General features: G+C 51.5%; 1 protein-coding gene across 1 annotated transcript; it reads left to right on the plus strand.

Moving 5' to 3' along the window:
- Nucleotides 1-862: 862 nt before the first annotated feature.
- On the plus strand, nucleotides 863-10,790 carry DACT3 (dishevelled binding antagonist of beta catenin 3). The gene is made up of 4 exons (XM_040252462.1): nucleotides 863-1,196; nucleotides 6,825-6,921; nucleotides 7,080-7,232; nucleotides 8,533-10,790. Exons 1-4 carry the CDS (start codon nucleotides 948-950, stop codon nucleotides 9,930-9,932), a joined length of 1,899 nt encoding a protein of 632 aa, XP_040108396.1. The 5' UTR covers nucleotides 863-947; the 3' UTR covers nucleotides 9,933-10,790.
- Nucleotides 10,791-15,685: the final 4,895 nt, after the last annotated feature.

Below are 15,685 nucleotides of genomic sequence, written 5' to 3' on the forward strand. Positions count from 1 at the left end.
CATCTGGGAGATAAAAGACACTTAGATTCTGTTCGGCCCAGGGTCTTATAATTCCCGAATTTGGGACAAGACCGATCTTAGACTCTTAGACGTAAGACTGGCTACCGAATTTGAAAGGCCTAGTGCAAAATGAAAATGCAAGGCCCTTTTTCAAAAAATAAGAATTTCAAGACAGTAACAAAGTATTAAACCAAACTCGGGGCCCTCCTAAGCGGGTCATATGCCCGTGAAGCCGACCTCGCTTAGAAGTACAATTTTATGGGTGGATGTCGTCTCAGTTGGCCTGGCCCTCTCGTATTACAGCTGAATATCTGGGAAGGCTTCCTGGAAGAGGAGGCAAAATCAGTACTAGACTCTCAAATCCTTTCCGCCCCGAGCGTCGCTTCAGAAGCTGAAGGTAGGAGAGGTGGGGAGAGTGGAGCAGCTGCCAAAATGTCAGAAGGACCCATTCTTTATTTATAGATCACCCCTGCCCTTCTCGCGGGACAGTCCAATGACAGCCAGAGCTCTCCCGCAAGGGGGCGGAACCAGCTGCGGGATGGGAGAGACCAGGACCAATGATATCCGGGCAAGAGAGGACTTGTTTCATTGTGACGCGTGGGGGCGTGGCCAGGGCCCAAAAGGCGGTGAGAAGGGGGGCGTGGCGAGGAGGGCCTTAAGCCGATCGAGTAGGCAGCTGCGAGCATGCGTCGCGTTGGGGGGTTGCACAGCAGAGCAGCTTCGTAAGGAAGGGTACCAGCCAATAAGCCGGGGTTGCTCTGTCGCCGGGGGCGTGGCCATGCAGATAAGGCGCGGGTGGGCGGCCCAATGGGCGGGCGTCTATGCAGATGAGACGGTGACAGCCGGGCCAGCGGGCGGGCTGGCAGGCGGGCTGTTGGGGCGGGGAGGTGGGACCGGGAGAGGGGTGGCCGCGGGGCCCGGCCGGTCTGGGGCGGGGGGCCGCAGCCATGATCCGGGCCTTCTCGTTCCCGGTGAGCCCCGAGCGGGGTCGGCTGCGGGGCTGGCTAGAGGGCAGCCTGGCTGGGCTCTGCGAGTTGCACTGGCTCCGGGAGAGGCAGGAGTACCGCGTGCAGCAGGCGCTGCGGCTGGCCCAGCCCGGAATGGGGGGCGCCGAGGCCGAGGACGAGGAGGACGCCGACGAGGACGAAGATGCGGCGGCGGCGCGCCGGGCCGCAGCGGCCCTGGAAGAGCAGCTGGTGAGGGGCCGCCTGTCCTCCGTCCCTGTGCCCTCGTCTGTGTCTGTCTGTCTGTCTCGGTTGGATGCTCAGACAGCCGTCCGGGTGGGGGAGGGAGGAGGGGAAAAGGAGAGGGGGGTGGGGCTGGGGAGTCTGGGTGGCGGGCGGTATCAGGCCTCCCCGCCCCCAAACTGGAAAAGGGGGCTGCCTCGCCTCTGCCGGTCCCTCGTGTGATGCACAGGCCCGCATTCCCTACACCCCTTCCCCAAAGAAAATCCATCTGGGCGCCAAGTACGTGTCAAGCCCGGGCTGAGTATTTGGCAGGCGTTGTCTTCTTGCAGCTTGGGGGATAAGGGGGTGATAGTACCCATTTTATAGAGAAAAAACCTAAGGCTCAAAGAGGGCAAACGACTCACCCAAGGTCACACAGCCGGATCCAAACATGCCCCTCTCCTGGCCTCCCTATCAGCGGCCCACCCACCCCCCCGCCCCCCGCCGTCTTCCCTAAGTCCTGGTGTTCTTGGAGATCTCCGGAGGGGGCGGGGAGGGGGGAGGGGATCCTTGAACCTCCTGAGGGGAAGGATTGCTGCTGAGGGGAAGTTCACAGTCCCTTAGGATCCCACGGTGATCTCGACCCTCCGGTGACACTTTCCCTCCTTTGCTACCTGGTCACAGCCCTGCTTAACCCAAGTGGTGGCAAATTGAAGCAGCATGGGAGTCTGACTTCTAGACGCCCTGGGTGCTTGATGGTGGAAGATGAGGCAAGGTGTCCAGAATGACTTAGGGAGCATCACCCCTCTCTCCCTCTCTTTGTTGTTCCTTAATTCTCCTGGTTTCTTGCACTCTTTTCCCTCCTGCCACATCTCTGTGACTTTCTGTGCCAGTTTCTCTGCCTTTCTCAGTCCTCTTGGTCTCTGTCTCCCTTGGTCTTCCTTTCTTGCATTTCTTCCTGCCCCACATCCCTGTCTCTCTCTTCCCCTCCCCCCAGCCTGCCAGGCCCCAGACCCCAGCTCCACTTGCTGATCCCATCCTCAAGCCTGTGTGTGGTCAGAGCTTCCCGTTTGGGGAAACCTGAGCCGAGGTAGCAGGGGGAGGGGGCTCTCCCTGCTACTGACCTCGACTGCCCCCTCCTCGGATGGGGAATGGCGGGGAGGTGGGGATAAACTGAAGCCAGACTCTGGGGCTGGACGGCCAGCCCCTCCCCCCACCCCCCCACCCCTCCGCCCCGCCAGGAGAGGGACCCTGCACATTCTTCTGTGGAAACAGAAACAGCTGTGGGAGGCCCCACCCCCTCCCAAAGTTAGAGCCGCGCGTTGTGGGGGCCCTCACCAGCTCACCCCACCCTAAGCTGGCTGGGCTTGGGAAGGCACCTCCCATCCCTCCAAAGAGAGGCAGAAGGCATGGGGATAGGCCAGCTGTGTCCTGCCTCCCTGCCCTTCATCCTCTCCCTCTCTCTGCCTCAGTCTCCCCCTTTTCTGCCCCTCTGTCTACTCCCAGCTATCAGTACTCCCACCCCCAACCCCCAACAATCTCCAAGCAGAGCTCCGTCCCCGCATCAGGGAGGAGGCGGTGGCAGGCAACGGGAGGGAGACAGCGCCACTGAGGGAGGAGCAGAGAAGCGCTAAATATAAACTCCTCTGGTGTTGGGGGTTCCTGGGTCCTTCCAAAGAGGGGGTGGGGGCCTTCTCTGATCCCTGAGCCTCTGGTGTGTGATGCTCACCCCTTCGACTCCTCCATCCCGCCACCCAGGGATACACTCCCTTTGAAACAAGAAAGATTGAGGCTAGAATTGATTTATTTCTAGTAGGAAAGATAGGGATGCAGGGAAAGATTAGGGGGAACCTCACAGAAAAGAGGCAAGAATCCTGAATGAGGCAGGAGTGCTGTTCTCTCCCGCCAAGGAAAATGGTCCCCTTCCAGCAAGAAGGACTCAAGTTAGACTTGCAGAAGGACTTCCTAACAGAGATCAAGGGAACTGGACACAGACCAGGGGCATGTGAGTGGGGGCAGTAAAGGTCTGGGAAAGTTTGGGCAAAGGGGTCTCCAGGGTTCCAAACCACATTCATCTTAAACCTGCCTGAGTTGGACAGCCTCAGGTCCACTTGCAAACAGGCTTGCAAAAAAAAAAAAAAAAACACAATAAAACCAATGAGGGGCACTGTGAATAGGCAGAGAGCCAGATTCAGGCCAAGGACCTTCTGGTCTTTTAAAGATTCATCCTCTTGCAGCTGGGAGGATGAAGAAATGAGGTCAGACTTGCAAATAGGGGGGTGTTGTGGGGTCCAGGCACCGGGGAGGAAGAGGCCTCTGCTATTTATCTTCCTTACTCCTGCTCTTCCCTGCAGTGGAAGAACTGAAATTGGACCTACTGAACTTACTGGGGAAAAAAAATCTTTTTTCATTGATTTCTAATTACACCAGTAAAGCATGATTTTATATTTTCCCTGTTAGAAATTCATGGCTTTCATGTAATAATAAAAGTCAGTATTTATTAAGTGCTTAAAAGGAACTGCTGTTTAAATTTGTTTAATCCTTACAACAACCCCATTGGAATCAAAAGATGCCCATGTTAGAGATGAAGAAACTGAGGCCCAGAAACTGGCTCAAGGTCATACAGCTGGCAAGTGGCTGTGAGTTGAACTTGAACCCTGGCAATCTGGCTCCCAGCTGTGCTTCCATAAACACTTCATCCTACTATCCAGTCCCCTCATCCCTCCCCTGACCCCCTAAAATCCACCCTCTTGTCTGTGATCACCATTGTCACCCTGGTGTGAATTCTGCATCTATGCACAAAAACAACCTACATTCCAAAATACATAGAGTTTGCTTTGCTTTTTTCAAATTCCAGTTTCTTGAGTGAGGTGTCAGAGACTATGGTTCTTAAAGTGTGGCCTGATGGACTAGTAGCATCACCCAGGAACTTGTTAGAAATTCAATTTCTTAGGCTCCTGCCTGGAATCAGGGGTCAGACCCAGTAACTTAGCTTTTAATACAACCCCCAGGTAGTAGTTCTGACTCATCATTATACTGTATGTTCTGCTTTTCTTTTTTGGCTGTGCCAGCTCTTCGTCGTGGCACTTGGGCAGTCTGTTGCGATGCACAGGCTTCTCTAGTTGTGGAGTGTGGGCTTAGTTGCCTCAGGGCGTTTGGGATCTTAGTTCCCCAACTAGGGATCAAACCCATGTCTCCTGCCTGGTGGATCTTAACCACTGGACCACCAGGGAAGTCCCTCTGCATTTTCCTTTTTTCCCTCCACAATAGGTCTTGATGATGGTTCTATTATATAGAAATTGCCTCGTTCCATTTTAACAGCTGTATAGTATTCTACTGTATTCATTCATTCCTTTCCCAAACATTTCCTGGGCACCTACTTTGAGCCAGGAACTGTTCTAGGTACGGGACTGGGTTGGGGGGGAGGGGTGGCGACAGGGACGGTGCAGCAGTATCCAGAAGAGACATGAATCTCTGCCCTTCTGGGGCTGGGGCTGACGATCTGGCGAGAAAGACAATGAACAAATGACAGCCTGATACATCATTTTAAGTCAGGAGGTCATTGCTGCTATGTCGGGGAGGGGGGAAAGGCAGGGCAACCCAGGTGCAGAATGATGGGGAGCTATTTTGGAAAGAATGATCAGAGAAGGGAACATGTAGGCATCTGAATGAAGCCAGGGAGGGAGCCAGGAGAGTGTGCTGGGGAAACACATCCTACTGAGTTAGGAGCATGTCTGGTATGTTCAGGGAACAGTCAGGAGGCCAGTGTGGCTACAGCAGGGTGAGCAAGGACATGATTAGTGTGGGACAGGATGTGGGATATAGGGGTGGTCCTTGATGTGTTTTAGCTATCCCTGACACTGCATCATGTTCCTGCACAGATCCCTGGGATCTGCTCAAGGATGACACCACTCTGAGCATCTCTGTCCACTAAGCTCAAAGTGAAACGATCTGTTGACTTTCCTCCCAGATACAAGCCCAGATGGGGGCTTCTGTTCTAGGGGGAGGGGTAAGGACCAGGGCCCAGGAGAGCAGCCACAGGAATAGGAAGTTGGCAGGGGGGGCGGGGGGGGGGGTTGTCTGCGGGGGGGGGTTGTCTGCGGGGGAGCCGGCCAGTCTTTCTGCCCTAAATAGGCAAGCCTGGGCGGCTGCCCTCTCAGCCCCTCCTCCCCCCTTCCCTCCCTCCCCGCTGCCTGCCTGCCATCCAGACAAGCCGCTTTTGTCTGAGGGTCAACCGTCAGCCCGAGGCTGCCCCCACCTCTGGCCTCACCCAGATCCGTGTGAGACTCTTCCTGGCTCCAGTCCTGTGTTTCAAAAGGGGGTTAAGTCCTAGTGTCTTGGAGACCCCATGTGTGTTGTTTCAGCCCCTGCCCCCACCGTGTCCCAGTCACTCCCCTTAAAGGGTCTCACCTTCATTTCTTTATTCACATCTGACAGGAGGCGGTCTTTTCCTGCAGCACAAAGGATCTAGGGTAGACTCCATCGACATTTCCCATGGGGATGAGGTGCTGTGACCCACACTAGGGCTTCTGGGTGAGGATGGAGCTAGGGCAGCAGGAGGAGGGGTCCCTGCTGGAGGCAATGGAACCCCCTGGGTTTGCTATGGTAGTTCCACTAAGGCTAGATTCACAGAAGGGCATTTGCTATTGTTGATCAGTCGCTAAATCGTGTCCGACTCTTTGCAACCCCATGGACTGTAGTCCACCAGGCTCCTCTGTCCATGGGATTTCCCAGGTAAGAATACTGGAGTGAGTTTCCATGCCCTCCTTCAGGGGATCTTCCCAGCCCAGGGATTGAACCTGCGTCTCCTGAATTTCCTGCATTGACAGGTGGATTCTTTACCATTGAGCCACCAGGGAAGCCCTCCAGTAGACATGAGGGGATTCTTTCTGGGATGTGCAAAGATTTATATGAATCATGGTCAGCCTGTTTTACCCAAATGAGGGACAGAGTCAACCTGCAGCAAGAAAAACTTAAGGACGACTTGCAGAAGGACTTTTCATTGGTGATAAGGGGCACTGGGGGACTTCCCTGGCAGTCCAGTGGCTAGGACTCTGAACACTCCCAATGCAGGAGGGGCCCGGGTTAGATCCCTGGTCAGTGAGTTAGATTCCACATGCTGCAACTACAACCTGGAGCAGCCAAGTAAGTAAAAAATTAAATATTAAAAAGGGGGGCCGTTGGGGGGTGGGGGAGATGGGAGCATCTGAGAAGAGAGAGTCAGTGTGGGAGAAGCCAGACGAATGAATGGCTGAGAGATCGGCTGGGTCCTGAACACTAACTTCTAGCAGTGACCTGCCTTTACAGCAGGAAGACCTGAAGTTATGCTCAAAGAGCATCCTAATAGGGGTTAAGGAGCCATGAGCTCCAGATGGAGGAACAGCTGGTAGAGAAGGGACAAGAGATGGGGCCTTCTGAAACCTTATCACTCACACTTTAGAGGGAATGAGGTGACTGCAGCGTGAGGGACTGGAGTTAGACCACCAGGAGGACTTTCTAATCGGTTGAAGAGACAGAGATATTGAAGGGAATCCTGGAAGTTGGGTACTGCTTTTACCTTTTTGAAACTGAGCCTCACTGTCAAAGCGAAACTCTGCCCATGGGCTGCTAGAATACAGGACCAGTTATCTGACCATCTTGCTCTCCCTACCTCCTTAGGAGGCCTTGCCTGGGCTCATCTGGGACCTGGGCCAGCAGCTGGGAGACCTGAGCCTGGAGTCTGGGGGCTTGGAACAGGAGAGTGGGCGCAGCTCGGGTAAGCATGGGTTAGAGGTAGTGGGGTCTGCCTGGACCACCCCACCCCGCTGTCTCCTGTTTCACAGGCTCCTCACTCTGCCTCTTGATCTCCTCTCCACCCCATGTCCCCCTTTCTGCCCCCACTGATTGTTTTCTCCCCTTCTCTTTGAAATCTAGGCTTCTATGAAGACCCCAGCTCCACGGGAGGCCCGGACTCACCACCCTCGACTTTCTGTGGGGACAGTGGCTTCTCTGGCTCTAGCTCCTATGGACGCCTGGGTCCCTCTGAACCCCGGGGCATCTATGCCAGCGAGAGGCCCAAGTCCCTAGGTAAGGTGGGTAGGGTTGGGCTCCCGAGAGCCAGGCTTTTGACCACAAGCATCTGAGTCAGACCAACCTGGATTTGAAGTCTGGCTGTAACTGTCCCTTTCTGTGTGATTTTGAGCACATTCCTTCTTTCTGGGCTTATCTCTCCATCCATTAAAATGGGATTCGTAACATCTACTTCACAGGGAAGTTTTGACTATTCAGTGAGCCTCTGCCCAAAGACATTGAAACTTGGCACATGGTAGCCATTCGGTAAATAGAAATCGCTGCTCTTCATTTGTTCAACTACGTTTCTGAGTCCCTACTATGTGCCTTCCTGGCACATATCATAGGGGTGAGGAATAGAACAGTAAAGAAATCGCTGTCTTCATGAAACTGACATTCGAGTGAGAAATAGATAATATACAAGATAAATAAGTGAAACATTTAAGATACTAGATTTTTATTTATTAATAAGCTCCCTGGTGGCTCAGACAGTAAAGAATCCACCTGCAATGCAGGCGTCACGGGTTCGATCCCTGGGTCGAGAAGATCCCCTGGAGAAGGAAATGGCAACCCACTCCAGTATTCTTGCCAGGGAAATCCCATGGACAGAGGGGCCTGGTGGGCTACAATGCCTAGGGTCACAAAGAGTCTCACATGACTGATGACTTTCACTTTCACTTTTCATTATTTAACGGTCATGTCCCATGTTAAGATCTTAGTTCCCCGACCAGGGATTGAACCCATGCCCCCTGCATTGGAAGCACGGAGTCTTAACCCCTGGACCACCAGGGAAGTCCCTAGGATATTAGATATTGACATGTACCATGAAAAGAAAATTATAGAAGGGGATGAGAGCATGTTTCTTGGAGCTGAGGAGGGAACTGCAACTGTAGAAAATTTGGCCAGACACGGCGTCACGGAGACTGTGACACTGGAGTGGTGCCCTAAAGTAAGAGAGGGACTGAGTCAAGCTGAGGGAAGGGTAGTTTAGGTAGCAGGAGCAGCCAAACGGAGGCCGTGAGATGGAAGTGCGACTGGCCCCGTGCATCCAGGAGGTGGAGCTCTCTAAGTGCAGAGGAGTTGGAGGTCAGACACGCAGAGGCAGGACGGACCATGCAAGGCCTTGGAGGCCACCGTGAAGACTTCGTTATGAACCTGATGTGTGGAAAGGGGTGAGAGCAGGTGCTTCGTTGTGACTGTCGTTTTTAATGGGAGTGGGAGAGTAGGGCAGGCGGCAGGCAAACTGCTCCTCCTAGACTCATAGGGAAAGGGCTTTGAGAGCTTCTCCTCTCTTCCTTTTTTTGCTTTCCTCCCCTAGGAGACGCCAGTCCCAGCGCACCCGAGGCGGTGGGCGCTAGGGCAGCCGTGCCGCGGTCCTTCTCGGCGCCCTACCCGACGGCTGCGGGGTCTGCGGGCCCAGAGGCCTGCTCCTCCGCGGAGCGACGAGCCCGCGCGGGGCCCTTCCTGACGCCCAGCCCCCTGCACGCCGTGGCGCTGCGCAGCCCGCGGCCGTGCGGCCGCCGTCCCCCGGACTCGCCCGATGCTTCGGGCGCGGGGCGGCCCCTGGACGGCTACATCTCGGCGCTCTTGCGCAGGCGCCGCCGCCGGGGGGCGGGCCAGCCCCGGACCAGTCCTGGGGGCGCGGACGGGGGCCCGAGGCGCCAGAACAGCGTGCGCCAGCGGCAGCCCGACGCGTCCCCGCCCCCCGGAGGCGCGCGATCCGCGCCCGAGCCCCCGGTGGAGCGCGCGGGGGTCCGTCCCGCCAGCCCTGCCCCATTGGGCCGCGCCTGGGCCTCGCCGTGGGAGGCGGAGGCGACCCCCGAGCCCGTGGCGCCACCCGCTGCCCCCTCGCCCCCCGACAGCCCGGCGGAGGGCCGCCTGGTGAAGGCACAGTACATCCCGGGCGCGCAGGCTGCCACCCGCGGCCTCCCTGGCCGCGCGGCGCGCCGCAAAGCGCCCCCTCTGACGCGGGGCCGCAGCGTGGAGCAGTCCCCACCGCGGGAGCGTCCCCGGGCTGCGGGCCGCCGCGGACGCATGGCCGAGGCCTCGGGCCGCCGGGGCTCGCCCAGGGCTCGCAAGGCCGCGCGCTCCCAGTCCGAGACCAGCCTTTTGGGCCGCGCCGCCGCAGTTCCGCCAGGTCCCCCCAAGTACCCCACAGCCGAAAGGGAAGAGCCCCGGCCGCCGCGGCCTCGCCGTGGTCCCGCGCCCACTCTCGCGGCTCAGGCCGCGGGGTCCTGCCGCCGCTGGCGCTCCACGGCCGAGATCGACGCTGCCGATGGGCGCCGAGGCCGGCCCCGCGGCCCCGCCGCCCGAGGCCCGGGTCCTGGCCCATCCCCTTCAGCTCCTCAGCGCCGTCTGCTCTACGGCTGTGCGGGCAGCGACTCGGAGTGCTCGGCCGGGCGCCTGGGGCCCCTGGGGCGCCGGGGCCCGGCAAGCGGCGTCGGCGGAGGCGGCTACGGGGAGAGTGAATCGAGCGCCAGCGAGGGCGAGTCGCCTGCCTTCAGCTCCGCATCCAGCGACTCCGATGGCAGCGGTGGCCTCGTGTGGCCGCAGCAGCTGGTAGCAGCCACCGCGGCCTCCGGGCCGGGGGCTGGTGCGGGTGGAGGGGCGCCTGCGGGCCCCGCCAAAGTCTTTGTGAAGATCAAGGCTTCCCACGCGCTCAAGAAGAAAATACTGCGTTTCCGTTCGGGTTCTCTCAAGGTCATGACTACAGTGTGAGTTTAGAGGTTTGCTTGGGATCCCCCTTCATGGCCTCTGCACCACCACACCCCCCACTCACTGACCCTTCTACACCTCCTTTCCAAAGACCACCATTCTCTCTGCTTCCAAAGACCCTTCTTCACTGCCCCATCCATTGCAGTCTTGGTTGAAAAGGCTCCTCCTCCACCACAGGGAGGAATTGGGGAGGAGTCCTGTTTGACCCAGTTGAGCTGCGGACTCTGCAGCCCTTGGGCTAGAAAGTTCCCTCTCTGTGGGCCTCACTTTCTTCATCTGTACTAATGGGTGTACTGTGGTATACAGAAGGGGTAATTCAGTTTGAATTTCCCCATTTTAGTTTAGACAGTCCGTTTTTTCCACTTTGTTTCTCTCACTGAGCCCTCTTATTCCTCGTTTCCATGCCCAGTTATGGCCCCCGTTCACATTCACAAAGTGCCCCCGTCCACATCCTTGAACTCTTAGGATATCCCCTTAGCACCCTGGTCAGAGACTCTGTGGCTGACCCAGAGGGTGCTTGCAGAGTGCCCTGAAAAGGGAAGGAGCACTGACTTTGGGGTTTTGAGGGTCAAGTAGGAGTTGATAACACCAGGAAAGACTCTTTCACCTCCCTCCCTGGACAGATATGAAGGATTGGGAGGTAGAAGAGGGGAAGGAAGATGGCTTCTATCTCATGGCACCCCCTGTGAGAGGGAGTGGGGGAAGCCCAGGATGACCCTCAGTTGTTCCAATCCAGTATTTTTTCCTTTAAAAAAAAATTACTGTATTTATTATGACGATGGTGACTCCCCAGTGCACAGGGGGGCCAGAATCTGTGTGTTTCTCTAACCTCTTTGTAAATAAATGCACAGTGTTACATAAGTGGTGGTGGACTTTCCTTTTGTGGTTAAATGGACTTTTCCTTTGGACTAATATTTATTGAGCAACTACTGTTTGTTTTGGGTATGGTAGTGTCAGAGCCAGATGTCAAATCCTAGCTTAGGTCTCAATAGCATTTTTTTAAACCACTGAATATTTTATATCAATGAATCTAATTCTAGGTTGAGTTTTGTTTGGTCATAAATATGGTTTCATAAAATGGAAATAATAAAGAAATAAAAGACAAAATGTTTAGAAACAGAAATAATGCAGGTAAAGTGACAGCCCCAAATGCCTTCTCTCAGAAGTCATCATAATCAGTTTGATGTGCGTCCTTGTATGTATCCTTTATGTGTTTGCACATGTATGAATCCTAGTAGCTATATAAATATGTGACTATACATATGCATAAAGTGAAAGTCGCTCAGTCGTGTCTGACTCGTTGCGACCCCATGGATGTATAGTCCATGCAATTCTCCAGGCCAGAATACTGGAGTGGGGAGATCCCCTTCTCCAGTGGACCTTCCCAACCCAGGGGTCGAATCCAGGTCTTCCCTCATTGCAGGCAGATTCTTTGCCAGCTGAGCCACCAGGGAAGCCCATATATATTCATATACATATAGTTATACTCTATACAGCTAAAACTATTTACATAAGTTGAGCCATATGTATACATTGTTTATCAATTTTTTGATCTGTGCCTGGAGATTTCTATATGGGAAGGGTTTTAATTAGTTGAATTTCTTTGAGGATTTAGTACTATTTAGCTTTTCTGTTTGTTTATGCTTTTCTATTTCTTTATGTGTCAGTTCTACTAAGTTGTAGTCTAAGAATTTTTTCATCTCAATCTAAATTTAGGTGACATATTTTCTTTCTTTTTCTTTTCTATTTTAAATTTTTATTTTTACTTTCTTTTGCTTTACAATACTGTATTGGTTTTGCCGTACATTGACTTGAATCCACCACGAGTGTACATGAGTTCCCAATCCTGAACCCACTTCCCACCCCATATCATCTCCCTGGATCTTCCCCGTGCACCAGCCCCAAGCATCCTGTATCCTGTATTGAACATAGACTGGCAATTCGTTTCTTACATGATAGTATACATGTTTCAATGCCGTTCTCCCAAATCATCCCACGCTCTCCCTCTCCCACAGAGTCCAAAAGTCCGTTCTAAACATCTGTGTCTCTTTTGCTGTCTCGCAAACAGGGTTATCATTACCATCTTTCTAAATTCCATATATATGTGTTAGTATACTGTATTGGTGTTTTTCTTTCTGGCTAACTAGGTGACATATTTTCCTATCACTGTAGTAGCTGCGTATGATTCCATGATCTCACCTTATCGTCAGCTCCTCAATTCTCTATTTTGGACTTTAGTGCAGTTGTATCTTTGTATATTCCTCTGTGCATATACATATTTCTGTAGGATCCTAGGAATAGACTTGCTTGGTCATTACAGTACAATCATTTGAAATTTTAATTGACATAGTCACAATTCCTTCCACTGAGACTGCCCTCAGTTGACATTTCCAACAGTAATTTCTGAGATGCCCATTTTTTTCACCCCTTCACCAAACAAGAGATGCTATTAATCATTTTCATTTTGCCAATGTGGGGAAAAAATGTTTTTATCTTAATTAGCATGTCTCCCTACTTTCATATAACACATTTTGTATGCTTATTGACCCACTTGTAATTCTCTGAATTGCCTGTTCACACCTTTTGCCCATTTTTCTTTTGGGTAAGTCCAATAATTATACTAACTGCATGGATGGGTAATTAGAGACTCAGAGAGGGGCTATTACCCTGGTCACAAAGCAAGAGGGAGCCAGGACTAGGATCCAATCTCCACCTGACTCCACAGTCTGAAGAATGGGTATTTGTTGCTGCTTTGACCTTTGTGACTACATGGCTGTGTGGGTGTGTCCACCTCTCTGTCGCTTTGACTTCTGAGAGAGTAAGGTCTGCTGTACTCAGTTGTATGTCCAGGGCCCACTAAGGCAATTTGGATATAGTAAGGAACAAAACAGAAAAAAAGTCCTTGCCCCATGGAGCTTCCCTTCTGGTAGGTGTGAGTTGTAGTGGTGGTATGTGTGTGGATTAAAAGATACTTCCTTCTACAGTAACAGTTTATTTTTTGCTTTGTTTTGATTTTTTTGCCTTTTTTTTTTTTGGCTGTGCCATGAGATTTGCAGGATCTTATTTCTCTGACCAGAGAACTGGGGCATTGCCCTGAAAGCGCCATCTAAAATCACTAGACCACCAGGGAACTCACAAAGTTATTTTTTAAAGTTTCCGGGAAAAGTCATTGCTTCTCAGGCCCTTGGGAATATTTCTCCCATCTCTGTTTCATAAAAGGAGCAACTAAAGCTGAAAGGGGGAAGGGACTTGTCTAAGGATACACAGATCACTCAGTGGTCAAGATGGTTGAAGTGCAGATGGCTGACCTTTCTTCCTTTTTAAGATTTTAGTGCTTAATCATAAAAAAATAACAACTAACACTCTGTGAGCATTTACTATATGCCAGACTATTCTCAGTGACTCATTTAATTGTCACATTCTCACAGAGGTGGATATGATTCTTATACCCATTAAAAAAATATATATTTATTTATTTGGCTATGCTGGGTCTTAGTTGTGACACTTGGTATCTTTAGTTGCAGCATGTGGAATTTAGTTCCCTGACCAGGGATCGAACCCAGGGCCCCCCTGCATTGGCAGCGTGGAGTGTTAGCCACTGGACCACCAGGGAAGTCCCTCTTATGTCCATTTTGATGGAGAAACCGAGGCACAGCTCTCTGGAGTCACTTAGCAGAAACCAAGAAGTAGCAAAGCCAGACCTTTAAGTTCAGACTGCCTATGAGTCCACGCTGTTAGCCATTGCCCCATCAGCTTATTTCTGTATGGATTATCTCTAGACAGATACACAAGGAACTGCTCACAGGGATGGAGGCTGAGCTGGTGGCAGGCAGGAGAGGATGCTGACATAATAAATACATAAATTCTATAATTTTTAAAAGGTGATAAGGACTGTGAGGGGAAAACAGCAGAGATGAAGGACTTGGGAGGAATGGGGAGGCAGAGGAGTTTTTAAGTAGACTGATCAGGGGTGCTCTAATTGAGAGGGTGACGTTTGAACAGAGACCTGAAGGAGGTGGAGAGTTGAGGCTGGTGGATCTCTTGGGAAAGAACCTCCCAGGCGGAGGGGTCAGCCAGTGCTGAAGCCCAAACAGTGCCTGGTATGTTGGCAAAATAGCTGGGAGTCCAGCATGTCTGGAGCAGTGAGTGACAGGGGAGAACGGGGCCTGCGGAGGGTGCGGGGGAGGCGAGGGCAGAAAATGCTCTGGGACCACTGCATCACGTGGGGTCTCATGGGCCGTGGTGAGGAATTTGGTTTTTATTCCTCCAGAGAGATGAGAGCCATGGGAGAATTCAGAGCAGAGGAGGAACTTAGATGTTTGGGGTATGGGAGGAGGGGGTTAACAGCTCTATTGAAACATAATTCACTACCATAAAATTTGCCCATATAAAATATGGGACTCAGTGGTTTTTGTTTAAAATGTTTTCCCCCTTGTGATGAGAGCTTTTAAGATGGACTCTCTTAGCACCTTTCAAACATGCAATACAGGATTATTAATTATACTAACCATGTTGTACTTTATATCCCATGACTTACTTGTTTTACAACTAGAAATTTGCTTTTGACTCTCTTCACCCATTTTGCCCATCCCCCGACCCCTCAGGCAACCATCAATCTGTTCTGTGTCTACAAGCTTCTTTTCGGTTGTAGATTCCATATGCAAATGAGACCCCATGGCGTTTGTCTTTTTCTGTCTGACTTCTGTCATCTGTTGTCCATCCATGTTGTGACAAATGGCAAGACTTCCCTCTTTTTCATGCCTGAATAATATTCCATTATATTCACATTTTCTCTATTCATTCCCATCAGTGGACACTTAGGTTGCTTCCACAGTCTTGGCTATTGTAAGAAATGCTGCAGTGAACATAGGGGTGAATGTATCCTTTTCAATTACTGTTTTCATTTTCTTTAGATAAATACCCAGAAGTGGAATTGCTGGTAGTTCTGTTTGTTTGAGGAAACTCCATACTGTTTGTCCATTGTGGCTACACCAGCTTACATTCCTAGGAATAGTGCTCGAGGGTTCCTTTTTCTTGACATCCTTGAATGACACTTGGCATTGCTTGTCTTTTTGATGATGGCCTTTCTGATAGATGTGATATCTCATTGTGGCTTTGATTTGCCTTTCCCTGGAGTTTAGTGATGTTGAGCACCTTTTCATGTACGTGTTGGCCATCTGTATGTCTTATTTGGAAAAAATGTCTATTCAGATCCTCTGCTCATTTTTAAATCAGATTTTCTTTTTGCTTTTGAGTTGTATGAGTTCTTTATATATTTTGGATATTAGTTCTTTATGTATTCTGAATGTTAATCCCTTATCTTGTACATGGTTAGCAATGTACCCCATTCAGTAAGTGGCCCTTTCATTTTGTTGATGATTTCCTGTGCAAAAACTCTTAATTTGATATAGTCCCACATTTATTTTTGCTTTTAGTGTCAAATCCAAAAAATAAAATCTCCACATCTGATGTCAAAACATACTGCTTATGTTTTCTCCTGGGACTTTTGTGGTTTCAGTTCTTAGGTTCAAGTATTTAATTCATTTGAGTTAATTTTTGCATAAGGTGTAAGATAGGGGTCCAGTTTCATTCTTCTGCATGTGGCTGTTGAGTTTTCAGAACACCATTTATTGAAGAGACTATCTTTTCTCTGTTGTATATCCTTGGCTCCTTTATTATAAATTAATTGCCCATGTATGCATCAGTTTATTTCTGGGCTCCCCATTCTAGTCTGTTGATCTATGTGTCTGTTTTTG

The sequence above is a fragment of the Oryx dammah genome, unplaced genomic scaffold (assembly GCF_014754425.2).
Source record: "Oryx dammah isolate SB20612 unplaced genomic scaffold, SCBI_Odam_1.1 HiC_scaffold_13, whole genome shotgun sequence".
In the NCBI taxonomy this organism is placed as follows: domain Eukaryota; kingdom Metazoa; phylum Chordata; class Mammalia; order Artiodactyla; family Bovidae; genus Oryx; species Oryx dammah.